The sequence below is a fragment of the Cervus elaphus genome, chromosome 9, assembly GCF_910594005.1.
Source record: "Cervus elaphus chromosome 9, mCerEla1.1, whole genome shotgun sequence".
In the NCBI taxonomy this organism is placed as follows: Eukaryota; Metazoa; Chordata; class Mammalia; order Artiodactyla; family Cervidae; genus Cervus; species Cervus elaphus.
The window spans coordinates 52087656-52101882 of NC_057823.1; the positions used below are offsets into that span (position 1 = coordinate 52087656).

The following is a 14227-nucleotide window of genomic DNA, read 5'->3' on the forward strand; positions in this document are numbered from 1 at the left end:
ACCACATTCTAAGCATCCCTCCCTCAGCCCTCCCCTCAGGTTGGGTCAGTTGTTCTCTGTTCTCCAGCAGCACCCCGTCCTTAGCATCCAGCCAGCCAGTCACACTCACTCTGCAGGTTAAGTGAAAAACCCGGTGACCAGCAGCTTAAGTGAGCTTGGGAGGTTGAGTGGGGTCCCTAAACATCAGCATGTGTAGCAGCTGGGCTGAGAAACAAGGAATCAGGAGGCTTACCTTCTGGGATCAGATCACAGGGTGAGAGGAGTTCCTAGGGGGTCTCCTGGTCTCCAGACTAGAATAAAGGGTGGTGGCTGCACAGTGAGGAACATGAGTGAGGAACAGTGAGGGATGGCTGGTCCTATGGAGTTAATTGGGAACCAAAAGTTATCCTTTATAAACTGTTTCCAGAGAGAGGCGAGATTAGTCGGCACTTTTTGTAACTCAGAAGCATTAAGGCACACACATTCACAAACGAAGTTATAGACAAATGCAAACAGACATAACAGAATTCATACTTGTAAAAACCAATGAAGAAAAAGCACAAAGAGAGGAGAATGCCTTGCATGGGACCGATAAATATCAAATTCAATAAGATGATTATCCCTAGGGTGAGAAGGAGGGGAAAGGTAGGGAGTGAAGCTTCTATTTGTAATGTTTTAGTTCTTAAAATTCTTTGAAATAAATGTGACAGACTATTGAGATGAACAGAACTGGTGGCTGGACCAGAGAGACTTAGTATATCATAGTCTGCACTTTTCAGTGTGCTTGAGAAATTGCTTTAAAAAAAAAAAATCAAAGGATAATGACTTTAGGGAATCAGTTGAGATGTAAAGCCAGCAAGGTGGGGGGCGGGGGCGGGGTTAGGGCAAGTGTTTGGGATCCGGTGGAGGAGGGAGGTGGAGGAGGGATGAGCAGGCAGATTCGAGCTCCTGAAGGTGGCAGGGGACGTGAAAGGAGGTGCCTAGGAGTAAGATCAAAGCACTGTTAGAGTTGAGGGCTGGGCCCAGGGTAGTCCAGATGTTCAAGGAAGTGAAAGCGCGGGAGAGAGCGGTGAGGGTGTGTGCGTAGAGGGTGTGTACCCTGTAAGCCCCATAGACGTGGCAGCTCCGGGTAGGGACCCAGCTGAGGCAACAGGCTCTCCTTTGCCCAGCTGGCCGCCAGTCCCAAGAGAGCCTTGCACAGCCGGACAATGCATCAGGTAGATTCTCAGCTCACCCCCTTCTGCCAGGCTGGTGAGACTCCCCCAATCAAGGGCCCCAAGTCTTGCACCAGCCTATGCTTCCCTTTCCCCTTGTACATCCGGAACTGCTTCCCCACCCCCTACCCCGGGAGCTCTGTGGCCTGGGCCCTAGAGAGCGCAAAACTTTCAAGCAGGGGAGGGGAAGTAGGTATTAAGCTTTAAAGATGCCAAAGGACAGGTGCTGGGGATGGGTGGGGTGGACACTGTGACTCAGGAACTAAAGGGAGTGGGTTTGTCCTGGCCAGCCCTCCCTGGACCCCAGTTGCCTACCCATGGGGATGCCCAGGCTGAGGCTTAGAGTTAAGGGAGGGTCTCCACCACAAGGGCTGCTCCTCATGGTCCAGCTGGGGAAGGGAAGACCAGGGGGAGAGCTTCTTGAGCCTGATAACTTTGCCAGCTCTGGGGCCTATGATTTGGAGATTTGCTACCTTGATAGTAAACCCCATCACCACCCAATACTTAGCAGGGTAGAGATAGAGGTAGGGATCATGACCCCCAGCTTTAGGCAGAAGAATGCTGGGACCTTGAAAGAGATAGAGGATGGCAGGGGGTCTCCTTAGTCCATCTTGGACAGAACCAGGAATCCCCGGTGAGCATTCTCTACTCTACAGTGCCCCTTACAACCTGATACAGAGGTGAATATTGTGGGATGAAGTATAGCTCTTACCTCCCCCAAGCCTCTGGGGTTCATGCCTCTTCTTCCTCTCTCCCTCCCCTGGAGTACCAGCCCTCTTCCTACCATGTGGGTGGGGAGCAGTGGGAACCTAAGAAGCTGGACACAATGACTCCCTTTTGGACTGTAAGGAACAGTTGCTCACTGACCCTTGGCCAAGACATGGGAGAGCAGTCCAAAATGTGCTAGGACTCCTGACCCAAGACGTTAGACATATTTAGGAATTTTGCTGGAGACCTGGGAAGAGAGATCAGTGGGAGAGGACTTGGTGGGGGAAGGAAGGATAAACTTTATATGCTAGGCTGTAATAAAGCCCCTCTCTTTGTCCCTTTCTGAATGACTTTGTGTCCTGATCTGTTTTGTCCCCTCTGTTTCTGTCTCTCTGTATTTACCTTCACTTCTTTCTCTCTCTCTCTCTCTGCTTGTATCTTTCTCGTTTTCTCTGTATCCCCCTTGTCTCTTTCTTTCATTCCGTCTATTGCTATGTGTTTATCTCTATGTTTTTATGTCTCTGCCATCTCTTTCTATTTCTCCATGTCTTTACTGTCTCTCTGTCTCTGTCTGTTTGTCTCTCTCTCAGTTCCCTTTAGGTGTCTGTCTCTATCTTGGTCTTTCTCTGTGTGTACATGCCCATGTCACCCTCTCCCTCTACCGCTTCCCTCCCAGGCTGACCACCATCCGTGGCTTTCTCCAACTGTCAATGGCTCAGCAGGGCAGGAGCCCCAGAAGCAGCTTCCAGAGTTGCTGGGCGGGGCCTGGGAATCTCGTCCAGGGGTCGGGCTGCCTCTGCTCACCATCATCGTTGCTGTCTTTGTCTTGCTGGCAGTCTGTATCGTGGTGGTGGTCCACTTTGGGCCAAAGCTGCACAAAGGCCATGCCACTCTCGCCACAGAGCCACCATCCCCAAAGCCGGAGGGCGGCATCCACCTCATCCGCTGGCGCATGCTGGACCATCAGGACAGTCACGAAGACGCCCATCAGGAACCTCCCGGCCCTCACTCCTACCCTGTGCCAGATGGGTCCAGGTTCAGCATCGATGAAGTCACGTTTCTGTAGGAGGGAGACTGGAAAGTTGGCCTCAGCTGTATCAGAACAAGAAACTGGACAGAGTAGTGCATGCTAAGTTGCTTCAGTTGTGTCTGACTCTTTGCAACCCTATGGATTATCACCCACTAGGCTCGTTTGTCCATGGGATTCTCCAGGCAAGAATACTGGAGTGGGTTGCCGTGCCCTCCACCAGGGGATCTTCCCAACCTGGGGAATGAACTCGAGTCTGCCTGTGTCTCCTGGATTGCAGGGGGGTTCTTTACACACTGAGCCACCTGGGAAGCCCGGACAGAGAAGTAGGGCAAAAGCAAACTGGGGCCTGGACCTCGGAGCTTCAGAAGGGCACGCCTGGACTCACTGGAGCTGCCCTCTCAACAGAGTGTTTGTAGAAGAAGCCCTGTGAGGACCAAAATAATAGAAGAAACTTGAGAGCCCTGCTCAGAAACACGCTGCTGGGAGTGTTCCCAGTGCCCAAAGCCACCCTAACAAACCTACCCTCTCCTCTTCAGGAAGCACCAGACCCCTGAACCTCCTCCTCTGAGTTCCTACTCCCTCCTCTACTCCTTATCTCCCCTTTTGGTGTCAAAGTGAGTTCAGATGGGAAGATTCCACCATCCACTCCACCCTTGTATAAGGATGTCAGAGGTTCCTGGTGGAGGCCCTGTCCCCATGGCCCCCAGGTCCTGTGAGGTCAACCAGAGAGAGCCAAGTCAAAGAACCTAGGGGTCTGCCTTCTCTGGGACTCAGGAAAGGAAGGCAGGCCTACTGCCCTTCACTAACTGAGCGACATCCCTTTGGCTGTCAGGTCCCCGGCCTTGCCAACTTCCAAAGGCCCTAAAAGCCCTAAGCACTGCTTGCATGTGTGCGTGCTAAGTCGCTTCAGTCATGTTCAACTCTTTGCAACCCGATGGACTATAGCCCTCCAGGCTCCTCTGTCCCTGGGATTGTCCAGGCAAGAATACTAGAGTGGGTTGCCAAGCCCTCCTCTAGGATATCTTCCTGACCCAGAGATCGAACCTGCACCTATTACGTCTCCTGCATTGGCAGGCAGATTCTTTACTGCTGATGCCACCTAGGAAGCCCACTTATAGATTCCCAAATTGTTTTTGAATCACCTCCACCATCTTGGGGCAAGACTCTATCTTACTTTCCCAGGATGGAGTAGGGGATATTGGGGGTCTTTCATTACCTCCCACTTTCTGTGTGCATTGGCCTGTTGGAATCAGCCTAGAATTTACCGCAGGACATTTCCCAGATCCAGAACCTTCCAGCTGGCAATGAAAAGGAGCTCTGAGGAGGTTGTCTGGGGAAAGGAAGGAGTGGAGGTTCCTACAGAGGGAGGGACATGGAGGTTGGGAAGATGCAGGAGGCAGGGAAGGCAGAGCTGAGCCTCTCCGTGGCTCCTTGGACACCCTTGAACTTCACCTGACTTGTGCAGTCAAGAACATGCAGACAGACATTTGTGGAGGGACTTCTGGGTGCTTTACTCTGGGGAACACCTGAGTGCAACAAGTCAACCTTGGGGACTGCCCTCGGAGATACCCCAGCACAATCAAGGACTGAGAAATAACAGATGAAGAGGAGTAGAGACTAATGTGTGCAGAGGACTGGCCTCCACTGGAATTGGTAAGAGGCAGCTATAATGTTAATAGTTGCTCCTTCTTGTGGGCCCATTGTGTGCTGGGCTCCAGGCTCATCTGTGGACCTACAGATATTATAATGTTTACTCCTCATACAGCCTGAGGAGGAGGAGGAGCCACTGTTATCTCCATTTACACTTGGGGATATCAAGACTCCAGCACAATCCAGGTACTAAGTGGTAGAGTCAGGACTTGAACCTGGGACTGGCAGGCTTCACAGTCTGAGAACCATGTTGGGGGCTGGATGGGTAGGTAAAGATCTTGTTGGGCTGATTTTTAGGTGTTGGAGTGACTGATGTGATGTTGGGGGATCCTCAGGGGCAGAATGGCTGGTACAATGGGGGAGGGGAGGGGACTGTTTCCCCTTCACTCCCTTGGCTCTGTCATCCTTGGGGGCAGTGGGTTGCTTCTGACAAATGTGTGTCTGTGTGGAGTTTTTCTCCATAGTAATGCTATACTCAGAAATTCATATTGAGCATTTGTGATAAAAACAAAGATGGGAGAGAGGGAATAAGTCTTGGGTGGAATGGATGGAACTGGCAGAAATAGGCTGTCTGGTCTCCCAGATGGGGGCAACTTTGCCCCCACAGTGGTTGCCGCAGTGGATCAGTTCTAACAATGATGGCATGAAGTGTGGCAGGTGAGCAGCCAGCTGTGTTGTCCAAGGTCTCCAGAGTATATCCCATCACCTCACACAAACTCTCCTCCCCCTTGTTCAGGGCAGTCTCATCCGGGGACATTTATTCAGTGGCCCCTGCTTCTTTGAGTAGTCCCTTTGCCCAGGACACAGCTGTGTTTACTCCTTACGGCATCTCTGTGCTGGCTCAGGCGCCTCTCTGTCCCCCAAGCCACCCACTGGAGACAGGGCATTGAACGGGCAGGCGAAGTGGGTTGCTTCCCAGCTCTATGCCCTCAGCCTACATTGTAATGATGGCCACTACCCCACGGCCCTGAACTAGTATGAGGAGGCGTGTGAGGAACTGTGTGCAAGCAGATTCGGACATTGTTGATACTAAAGGGCAACTGCCTGTATCAGAGTCTGGCCAGAAAAAGATGGCATACTCAAATAAATAACCTGAAGAGTGTTTAAAGAGGGGACTACTTAAGGACTTCCCTGTTAGTTCAGTGGTTAAGACTCTGTTCTTCCACTGCATGGTGCTCAGGTTCAATCCTGGGTTAGTGAACTAAAATCCCACATGCCATGTGATGCGGCCAAAACATTTTTTTTTTAATCTGTAATTTAAAAATTTTTAATAAAAATTAAAGGGGACTATTTAGAAAGGGCAGGTATAAGGAAACTACAAGTGAAAGGGAGCATTCCAGGTGAGCATCAGTGAGATGCCAGTACCATGGTCAGGCCTGAAGAGGGATGGGGAGGAGGAAGTTAATGAAACCTGGAGATAGACATGGTTACTGAAAGGGTACTATAGGTCTAGAGATGAAGAGAGCCCACAGTGACCTTGAAACTCCTGGGAGGGACGTGGGGGAATAAATATCCCAGCCTCACCCCCCTCCTCTCCCTTCTCTCACTGTGGCTTCCCATCACCTGAATGTGACCAGAAGTCAGAGGGCAAGGGTGCCTGTTGATGCCATCCTAGGACAGAGGAGAGGTGGAGGGTAGGTCTGAGCATCCAATGGAGGACACCTGGAAGATCCCTTAAGTTTACCTTATTTATAATAAGTAAATATTACCTTATAATAAGTTTACATTTATTTTTTAAGGATTTTTTTCATTTATTTATTATTATTTTGGTTGTGCTGGGTCTTTGTTGCTGCATGTGGGCTTTGTCTGGTTGCAGTGAACAGGGGCTATTCTTAGCTGCAGCGCATGGGCTTCTCATTGCGGTGGCTTCTCTTATTGCAGAGCACAGGCTCTAGGCATGGCCCTCAATAGTTGTGGCACATGTGCTCAATAGTTGTGGCTCATGGGCTCTGGAGCACGGGCTCAGTAGTTGTGGAGTACAGGCTTAGCTGCTCTGAGGCATGTGGAATCTTTCCACACCAGGGATCGAACTCACATCCCCGACATTGGCAGACGGATTCTTAACCACTGGGCCACCAGGGAAGCCCCTGACCTGGCATTTAGAGTTTGCAGAAAAACCATACAACCATACTACTCATAACTACCCTGTGAGGTAGATAGGGCAATGATTATAATCCCATTTCATAGATGAGGACACTGAGGCTCAGAGAGGTGAAACAACTTGCCCAAGGTTACAGGATTCATCTTGAAATGTCAAGTCCAAGGACCTTCTCTGAGAGGGAGGAAATGGTTCTGCTAGGCCTCCAGCTGCTGAAGAAAGACATCCTCTCAGAGTCTCAGGGTTGGCTGGGGGCTCAGGAGAGGTGACTGGGGCCTCAGAAGACATCCGAGCGGAGCGGGAGAGGCTTTTCCATGCCACTGATGAGGAGCTCAGGCTCTTGGGACAGGACAGAGGAACCGGGCATCACTGAGGTTTCCATGCTGCCCATGGTAACCTCCCTTTCCTCCTGCCGAAGGTGCTGGAGAATTTCCTGTGACAAGGAGAAGCTGCTTCCCTCTGCAGGTTCTGGAATGAGGAGGGCAATGTGTAGGGGGTGGTGAAGGCCTCACACATTCCCACTCCAGCACACCCAGAGGACTTGCTGGGGGGCTCCTCCAACCCTCCCTCTCCCACCTCCTCCCCACCCCTAGCCACTGGGACTAGAGTTTCACGAAATCCTAGAGCTAGCAGTGGTTTTAGAGACAAGAGGATTCTACCCTCCTGCTTTTAGAGATGATACATTAGAGATGAAAGGGACAGAGACCTGCCTAAGGTCACAGAGTAAGGGAGTGACACTGCTGAGGCTGCAGTCCTGGTGTCTTGGCTGGTGGCCGGGGGCTATCTGCTTTCTCTGGTACTCTAGAGGCCTCTGGTAAGAGGCCCCTGGAGCCACCCCTTCATGCTCCACCCAGGACCCATAGCCAAAGACCTCAGAAAGCCATCGGGTGTCCCATGGTGGGGAGATAGGACCTTCTCCAGGGGAGAAAGAGGCAGGTCTTGAATGCCCTGACCACTCAGGAAGGCTGAGGACTGTCCTATCTCCTGCCGAGCACCTGGGAGGCCCTTGAGGTCCCCAACCCTTCCTGTCCTTCAGCTTGTCACCCCCTTACCCTCATAGACAATGAGGCGGCAGTTGTTCTGAGACTCAGGGGCATTTGCCAGGATGTCTTCAAGTGTCCGGCAGAAGAGTTTGGCCTGTTCCAGCCGATCCTCCCGGCTAAAGCCAGCTCGGCCATCCTGTGACATGGCAAACAGGGTCTGCAAGGGGGTGGCATATTCCAGGACACAGACGCCTGCCTGGAGGAGGTAAAAGGAAGACCAGACTCAGCCAGGGGCCAGGCAGGCAGACTCTGGACCCCACTGCTCAATCTGTAGGGGTGGAGTCTGGGAGGTGGCCACCTGATGGGGTTGATGACCTTTGCCTGTGAACCCCACTCCTAAAATCACGGCCAGGGACTGCATTAAATTTACCCTTCCCAGATCCTTCATCTAGGCTGTCAACTACTCCAGCTGGAATTCAAGTCCGGGGACTGGACTCTGGGTTCAACTCTGCTTGGATTCCCCACAGCCTACATGAAATCCTTCAGACAGTCTCTCGACCTTCATCTGGGCAGCTTTATGTTCCAGAGCATGGTACACTCAGGGTGAAATTGTCCACTTCTGCCCTGGTTCTCTGAGTCTCAGTGTCCTCTTCTACAAAACAGGGGTCATAACAGTCCCTACACCACAGAGTGGTGGTGAGGATTCAATGAGGTGGTCAGACAAAGCACCTGGAAGAGCATCTGGCTTGCAATAAGTGCTCAATAAATGTTACTAGGAATTTCATGGTGGCCCATGGTGAGGACTCCATGCCAGGGTTCAATCCTTGGTCAGAGAACTAATATCTCGCAAGCCTCACAATACAGTCATAAATAAATAAATGTTACTTAATCATTATCACTCAGAACCTAATTTTGCCCAGCCCTGGGACCGATCAGAGAAACTGAGGCACAGAGAAGGGCAGTGAATTTTTATCACGGCTTGGCCAGGGCTCAGAGTTCTGAGTCTCTAGGCCTGACCCCTTCCCAGTGCCACCTGCTTTCCTGCACACGCACCCGCTGCCCATTTTCCAGAAGCTCATAGATGCTGTTGGTGTAAACCCGGCCCTTGATGCCGGCACGGTCGGCACTCTGCTGGGGCAGCTCGTGTAGGAAGCGAATGTTGGGGTCAGCCACGCTCAGGTCGTCAGGCACCCCACAGTCCAACGGGAAGAGGATGTGCAGCCGGTGGCTTCCTGCGCCCTGTAGCGTGTTGTTGTGGAACTGATTGTAAATTTGGATCCGGGCCCGGAACCCTAGGGTGGAGAGGTCCAAGAAGTCATTTCCACCAACTCTGTCTCCCAACCAACTCAGGACAGAGATGCAGGCCATTGTTGCCCTCACTGTGTGGGTGCAAGAGCCCTGGGGGGCCAGCCCACAGGCATTGCCTGGGGGGCCAGGAGAGGCAGAGCATTAGGCAATAATGCTTCACCTACTCCCACCACCCCTTTCTCCCCCTCATTTGACCTTTGTCCAGATTTCTGTTAGCCTCATTCCTTCCCACTACAGCTTTCAGGGCTCTGAGAGGCAGGCAGAGCCCTGGTAGTTGCCATACCCAGCAACTCCAGGTGCACTGAGCCAGGCCTCTAGCCGAAGCCCTACTGTCTAGCAAAGGCAGCCATGAGATGGGGGAGAACCACAGTCCTGGCCAGCAAGTCAGAAGAATGAGATGCGATTTGTAAGTTTCCAGTGGGGTAGTCAAGGGTCCAGGCTCTGGACAGGCCTGTGTTCGAACTCTGCTTCCTCCTATAGCTAAGGTGTGTGACTTTGGACAAGTCACTTTATCTCTCAGAATAGTGATGTTCTTAACTCTAAAACAGGGGTGATGATTATCCTGTCCTCACAGAAGTGAAAGTGAAGGTCGCTCAGTCGTATCCTATTCTTTGCGACCCCATGGACTATAGAGTCCATGGAATTCTCTAGGCCAGAATACTGGAGTGGGTGGCCTTTCCCTTCTCCAAGGGATGTGAGTTAAAAGAGAAACTGTAAATGAAGGGCATACAGCTTGTAGCAAATATTTATTGAAAAAATTCATGGGTGACTTGGGACAAGTCATTTAATGGATCTAAGCCCCAAATTTCTTCCTGCAAACCAGGCATAATAGTAACAGCCTTCAAGCCTATAAGATCACTTTTGGAATCATATGGTTTGTTAGACTGAAAATGCTTTGAAGGAAGCTCAACTCTGTGTTCTGTGATGACCTCGACAGGTAGAATGGGGGTGGCGTGGGAGGGAGGTCCAAGAGGGACGGGATATATGTGTACCCATAGCTGATTCACTTCATCATACAGCAAACACTAACACAACACTGTAAAGCAATTGTACTCCCAACAGCAATAAATAAATAAGCTTTGGAAAAATAAATAGCAATTGAGAACTCTTAGGGAAAAAAAAAAGAAAATGCTTTGAAAAGTATAGTGACTTCTGGAAACAAGGTTGCGTGTCTTACAGATCTAGAAATGGGGGCATAGAGGACGGCCCACCTGGCAGGATCAGCCGCAGGTATCCAATATAATATGACCAGGCCAGCCCATGAGCCACGTTGAAGTTCCTTTTTTCACAGATTGCAGAGACCTCTGCTGGGGCCAGGCCCTGTGGACAGCAGGGTGGGGCTAGAGGGCCTCTATGAAGGATAACGAGAGCGCTCCTCCCCCAATAAAATTTCCCAACCTCCTGCCAACTGGCTCCCTTCTCTGCCATTGCTGAACCCAGACCATTTTAGGCTCTAGTCCAAGGATCAGCTTCTAAACTGATCCCACTACCAGTACTGAGCTCAGCGCAGGTCACAATAGCCACACCTCCACCCGACCAGACCCTCCACCTCCCTGTGTGTGATACCTGGAGGCCCAGGAGGATGTTAAGTGCCTGTGAGAGGCCCAGGAGAGCAAGCATCCAAGTGAAGGGCAGGCCAGCCATGTTTGGGAGGGAGCAGTAGAAATAGCAGGACAGCAGCAGCAGGGCCCCGCAGCGCATGGAGGAGCACAGGCAGGCCCGCACAGCCCTCCAATAGCTGCCGTGGTACCTGCAGGTGACACACAAGTTCCAGACCCCAGCCCAGCTCGGCCAGAGAGGGGCAGGAGGTACTTCAGGGAGTCACCTGGAGTGGACGTGGTGCAGCTCCTCGGCCAGACTGCAGATCCCCTTGATTAGCAGTCCCATCTCCTGGGAGGCCAGGTGGAGCACCAACCACTTGAGAGTGTGGTCTGGTGGCTCCCCCAGGCCCCAAAGGGCCACCAGACAGGCACTTAGCAGGACCAAGGCTGCCTTTTGGGTCCTGTGACCCCTGGGCTGTGGGATGGATGGATGCAGGCTGGAGTGAGGCATCTGTGGGTACCAAGAAATCCATGGTTGTGCTCCCCTCACTCTCCTACAGTTCCAGGACTGAGGCCCTGAGTGGGCACGTCCCCCAGCTCTCCAGTTCCCTGGTGCCCAGCCATACCCAGAAGATGCTCCTGGAGACACCTCTAGGGAACAGGTTGGGCATACAGCATCCCAGAGCTCCAACCCAAAAAAGATTTGTTGCTAACAGAGTAGGTGGAGAAAGAAATGCATGCACATATGAGTTGAAGCAAACTCTGGCAGATAGTGAAGGACAAGGAAGCCCGGTGTGCCGTAGTCCATGGGGATGCAAAGAGTCGGACATGACTTAGTAAATGAACAACAACACATACACACCTCACCCAACCCCAGTGAGACCACAGATGTGGTGAAGAAAGAAGACAGCTATTACCCCAGACCCAGACCTGAAAGTATCCTGTGAGGTACCACTCATCAGAGGACCAAGGCTTCCCTTTCCCCACAGTCCACCCCAGGGAGGACCTTAGGCAGCAAAGCTGTAAACCACAGTTCAGAGGGTGGAGGCACCCACCTCTGCTGCCTCTGCAGGGTCCTCAGTCTTAGAGCTCTGGCTGGCCGGCTTCTGATCTTCTACCTCTCAGACTGCAGGTTGTTTCTGGAAGTCGACAGGGAGAGAAGGCCCAGCACCAGGGCTCCCAGCAACCAAGGGTGGCCTCTCAGGGTAGAGCCTGAAAAATGAAAGGTTAAAAACAACTGAAGCTTCCTCCACAGCACTCCAATGCTGGCATCTCACCAGACCACAGCCTCACTGTGCTCGCAGAGGAGGTTATTTCCTCCCTCCCACGGCATCCTGGTCAGCCACGCCTGCCTTGGGGTGAGGGAGAAAGCTTGAGAAGGCCCCCGTTCCATCATCCACCCCTCAAACCAAGGGTGTTCAGAAACCCTCTCACACTCCTCACAGCCACAACCCTGAACACTAACTGTCCCTCAAGCACCCCCCCTCCAGTCAAACACACTCTACCAACACCCTCGCGAGACTCACACGCCCAGCCAAGCATACACACTGCACCATGCTGCCCTGCCTGGTGGTTTTATTCTGACTTGCAGATGCAGATCCTCTTTTTCTGAAGACTCTGACATCAGACTAGAGGCGGGGAAAATGAAGAGTTATTTCCTGTAACAATAGCCTTCTAGTAAAAAACTGAGTGAGAGCCAAAGGGCTCCTGAAGTGTGGGGTTTCGGCTCTCCATAGGAAGTATTATAGCAACACCTGTGACTTCCCAGAGAGAACCTGGTGCTTCCAGCCAAAAAGGCAGTCCGTGGATAATGATAGTAATAATGATAATAATAATAATAATAATTAAGTGCTTACTGTGCTCCAGACATTATGCCAAGTGTTACATATATTGTTTCACTTAGTCCACTCAGCCACCCTATCAGGAAGGTATAATGCTATTCTCATGGACAATCTGAGCTTCAGTGAGGTGAATTAACTTGCCACTGTCCCCCTGCTAGTAAAGGAGGGAGTGGGGACATGAATCAGGTGGGTGACTTCAAAACCCAGCTCGTTCTGTGCCTTGATTCCCCAGAAAGGGGTGGAAGGACCAGGATCAAATTTCATGCTTGCACTTTGCCAGAGGGTGGAGAGTGTTTCTAGCCATTTTCTGGCATACCAGTAAGCTGATCAGATTCGAGAAGGTGGCAGGCTCAGGAGTGGGATTGGGACAGAAGCCACAGAGCAGAAGCAGTCCATATATGCCCAGGCCAGAGGGTACTTGCCTGGACCCTTCCCCACATCCCAACCAGACACAAGAAGACACACCACGTCCATAGATGCCACTGGCCTCTTGGGAGCAAGGAGGCTCCCAGAAAACTCTCATTTTTAAAAATAATTTTCCAAGAATGGAGAGAATTCCCTGCACTTTCTCTCCCCTACAAAAGCTCACAAAAGCTCACAAAAGCTCACAGGGGGCCCCCTGTGGTGGACAAAGGCTCCGGTGCTTCAAAACCAAAGAAAGTCAAGGTTGTCAAAGAAAACGTCTGAGCAGAGTCCTTCCAGAGTGGGCAAATCCACAGTTGTCCCAAAGTCCCCCTGTGCCAAGCAACCTTTGGCCTTTACTATCCTGCCCCGCCTTCCCAGATGTTGGGAAATATTGAAGGCAGGAGGAGAAGGGGACGATAGAGGATGAGATGGTTAGATGGCATCACCGACTCAATGGACATGAGTTTGGGTAAACTCCAGGAGTTGGTGATGGACAGGGAGGCCTGGCATGCTGCGGTTCATGGGGTCGCAAAGAGTCAGACACGACTGAGCAACTGAACTGATACTGATACTGATCCTGCCCAGCAGTTAGCACCACCTCCCCTGGGTGGTACCATTTCTGTCAGTTCCACTGCTCCACAACGGTCATCATTTCTGCTGAACCTGTTCTTCATCTCTGCCCCCTTCTCCTAGAGGAAGATTCTCTGTTTATAGGCCAGATTGGTACCATGCATCAGAAGCCTTAAAAGACACAGAATCATAGACCTAGCAATTCACTTCTGGGAATCCTTCATTAAGAAATAATCAGGGCTTCCCTGGTGGCTCAGTGGAAAAGAATCTGCCTGCTAATGCAAGAGACATGGGTTCGATCCCTGGGTCGAGAAGATCTCACATGCCATGGAACAATTGGGCCCGTGTGCCACAACTAGAGAAAAGCCTGAGTGGCAATGAAGATCCAGCACAGCCAAAAATTAATAATTTTTTTTAAAAAAAGAAATAATCAGACAAAGGCACAAAGATGCCCATTTTCAGATGTTTGTGCAAGTGTTGTTTATACCAGAGAAAAACTAAAAACTAAATGTCCAACAATAGGGGACTGATTAAATTGTGATTTATCTTAGAATGTTAGGTAGCCACTAAATATGAAGATGTAATTTTGTATGTTGACTCTTAAATATCTTTAGCATATTGCTTCTTACTGGAAAAAAAGCAGAGTACAAAATAGTATAATTGCATTGTTAGAAATACACGTTGCCGGAGAAGGCAATGGCAAACCACTCCAGTACTCTTGCCTGGAAAATCCCATGGACAAAGGAGCCTGGTGGGCTGCAGTCCATGGGGTCGCTAGGAGTCAGACACGACTGAGAGACTTCACTTTCACTTTCATGCATTGGAGAAGGAACTGGCAACCCACTCCAGTGTTCTTGCCTGGAGAATCCCAGGGACAGGGGAGCCTGGTGGGCTGCCGTC

At 51.2% G+C, this 14227-nt stretch overlaps 2 protein-coding genes across 4 annotated transcripts; one reads left to right on the top strand and one right to left on the bottom strand.

Annotated features, from left to right (window-relative positions):
* The first annotated feature begins 933 nt into the window (after positions 1-933).
* SMIM33 (small integral membrane protein 33) lies at positions 934-3064 on the top strand. The gene is made up of 2 exons (XM_043912927.1): positions 934-1196; positions 2578-3064. The coding sequence occupies exons 1-2, from the start codon at positions 1188-1190 to the stop codon at positions 2965-2967; spliced, it is 399 nt and encodes a 132-aa protein (XP_043768862.1). The 5' UTR covers positions 934-1187; the 3' UTR covers positions 2968-3064.
* Positions 3065-6286: 3222 nt separating this feature from the next.
* Positions 6287-12131, bottom strand: STING1 (stimulator of interferon response cGAMP interactor 1). Of its 3 annotated transcripts, XM_043912930.1 has the most exons (8): positions 12038-12131; positions 11567-11723; positions 10796-11022; positions 10537-10720; positions 10182-10290; positions 8716-8954; positions 7732-7918; positions 6287-7147 (listed from the first exon to the last, which is right to left on the bottom strand). In XM_043912930.1, exons 3-8 carry the CDS (start codon positions 11020-11022, stop codon positions 6957-6959), a joined length of 1137 nt encoding a protein of 378 aa, XP_043768865.1. In that variant the 5' UTR covers positions 11567-11723; positions 12038-12131; the 3' UTR covers positions 6287-6956. The 3 variants fall into 3 exon arrangements, with proteins under 3 accessions (XP_043768865.1, XP_043768863.1, XP_043768866.1); XM_043912928.1 differs by lacking the exon at positions 12038-12131 and having other exon boundaries at positions 11567-12024; XM_043912931.1 differs by lacking the exon at positions 12038-12131 and having other exon boundaries at positions 10796-10986; positions 11567-12019.
* Positions 12132-14227: the final 2096 nt, after the last annotated feature.

Excerpts from the sequence above, each read along its gene's own strand:
- STING1 (XM_043912930.1), bottom strand. The coding sequence starts at position 11,022 with ATGCCTCACTCCAGCCTGCATCCATCCATCCCACAGCCCAGGGGTCAC. Across the intron at positions 10,721-10,795 it reads CTGCACCACGTCCACTCCAG|GTACCACGGCAGCTATTGGA; the intron begins GTGACTCCCTGA and ends TGTCACCTGCAG. Across the intron at positions 7,919-8,715 it reads TTCTGGAAAATGGGCAGCGG|GCAGGCGTCTGTGTCCTGGA; the intron begins GTGCGTGTGCAG and ends TACCTCCTCCAG.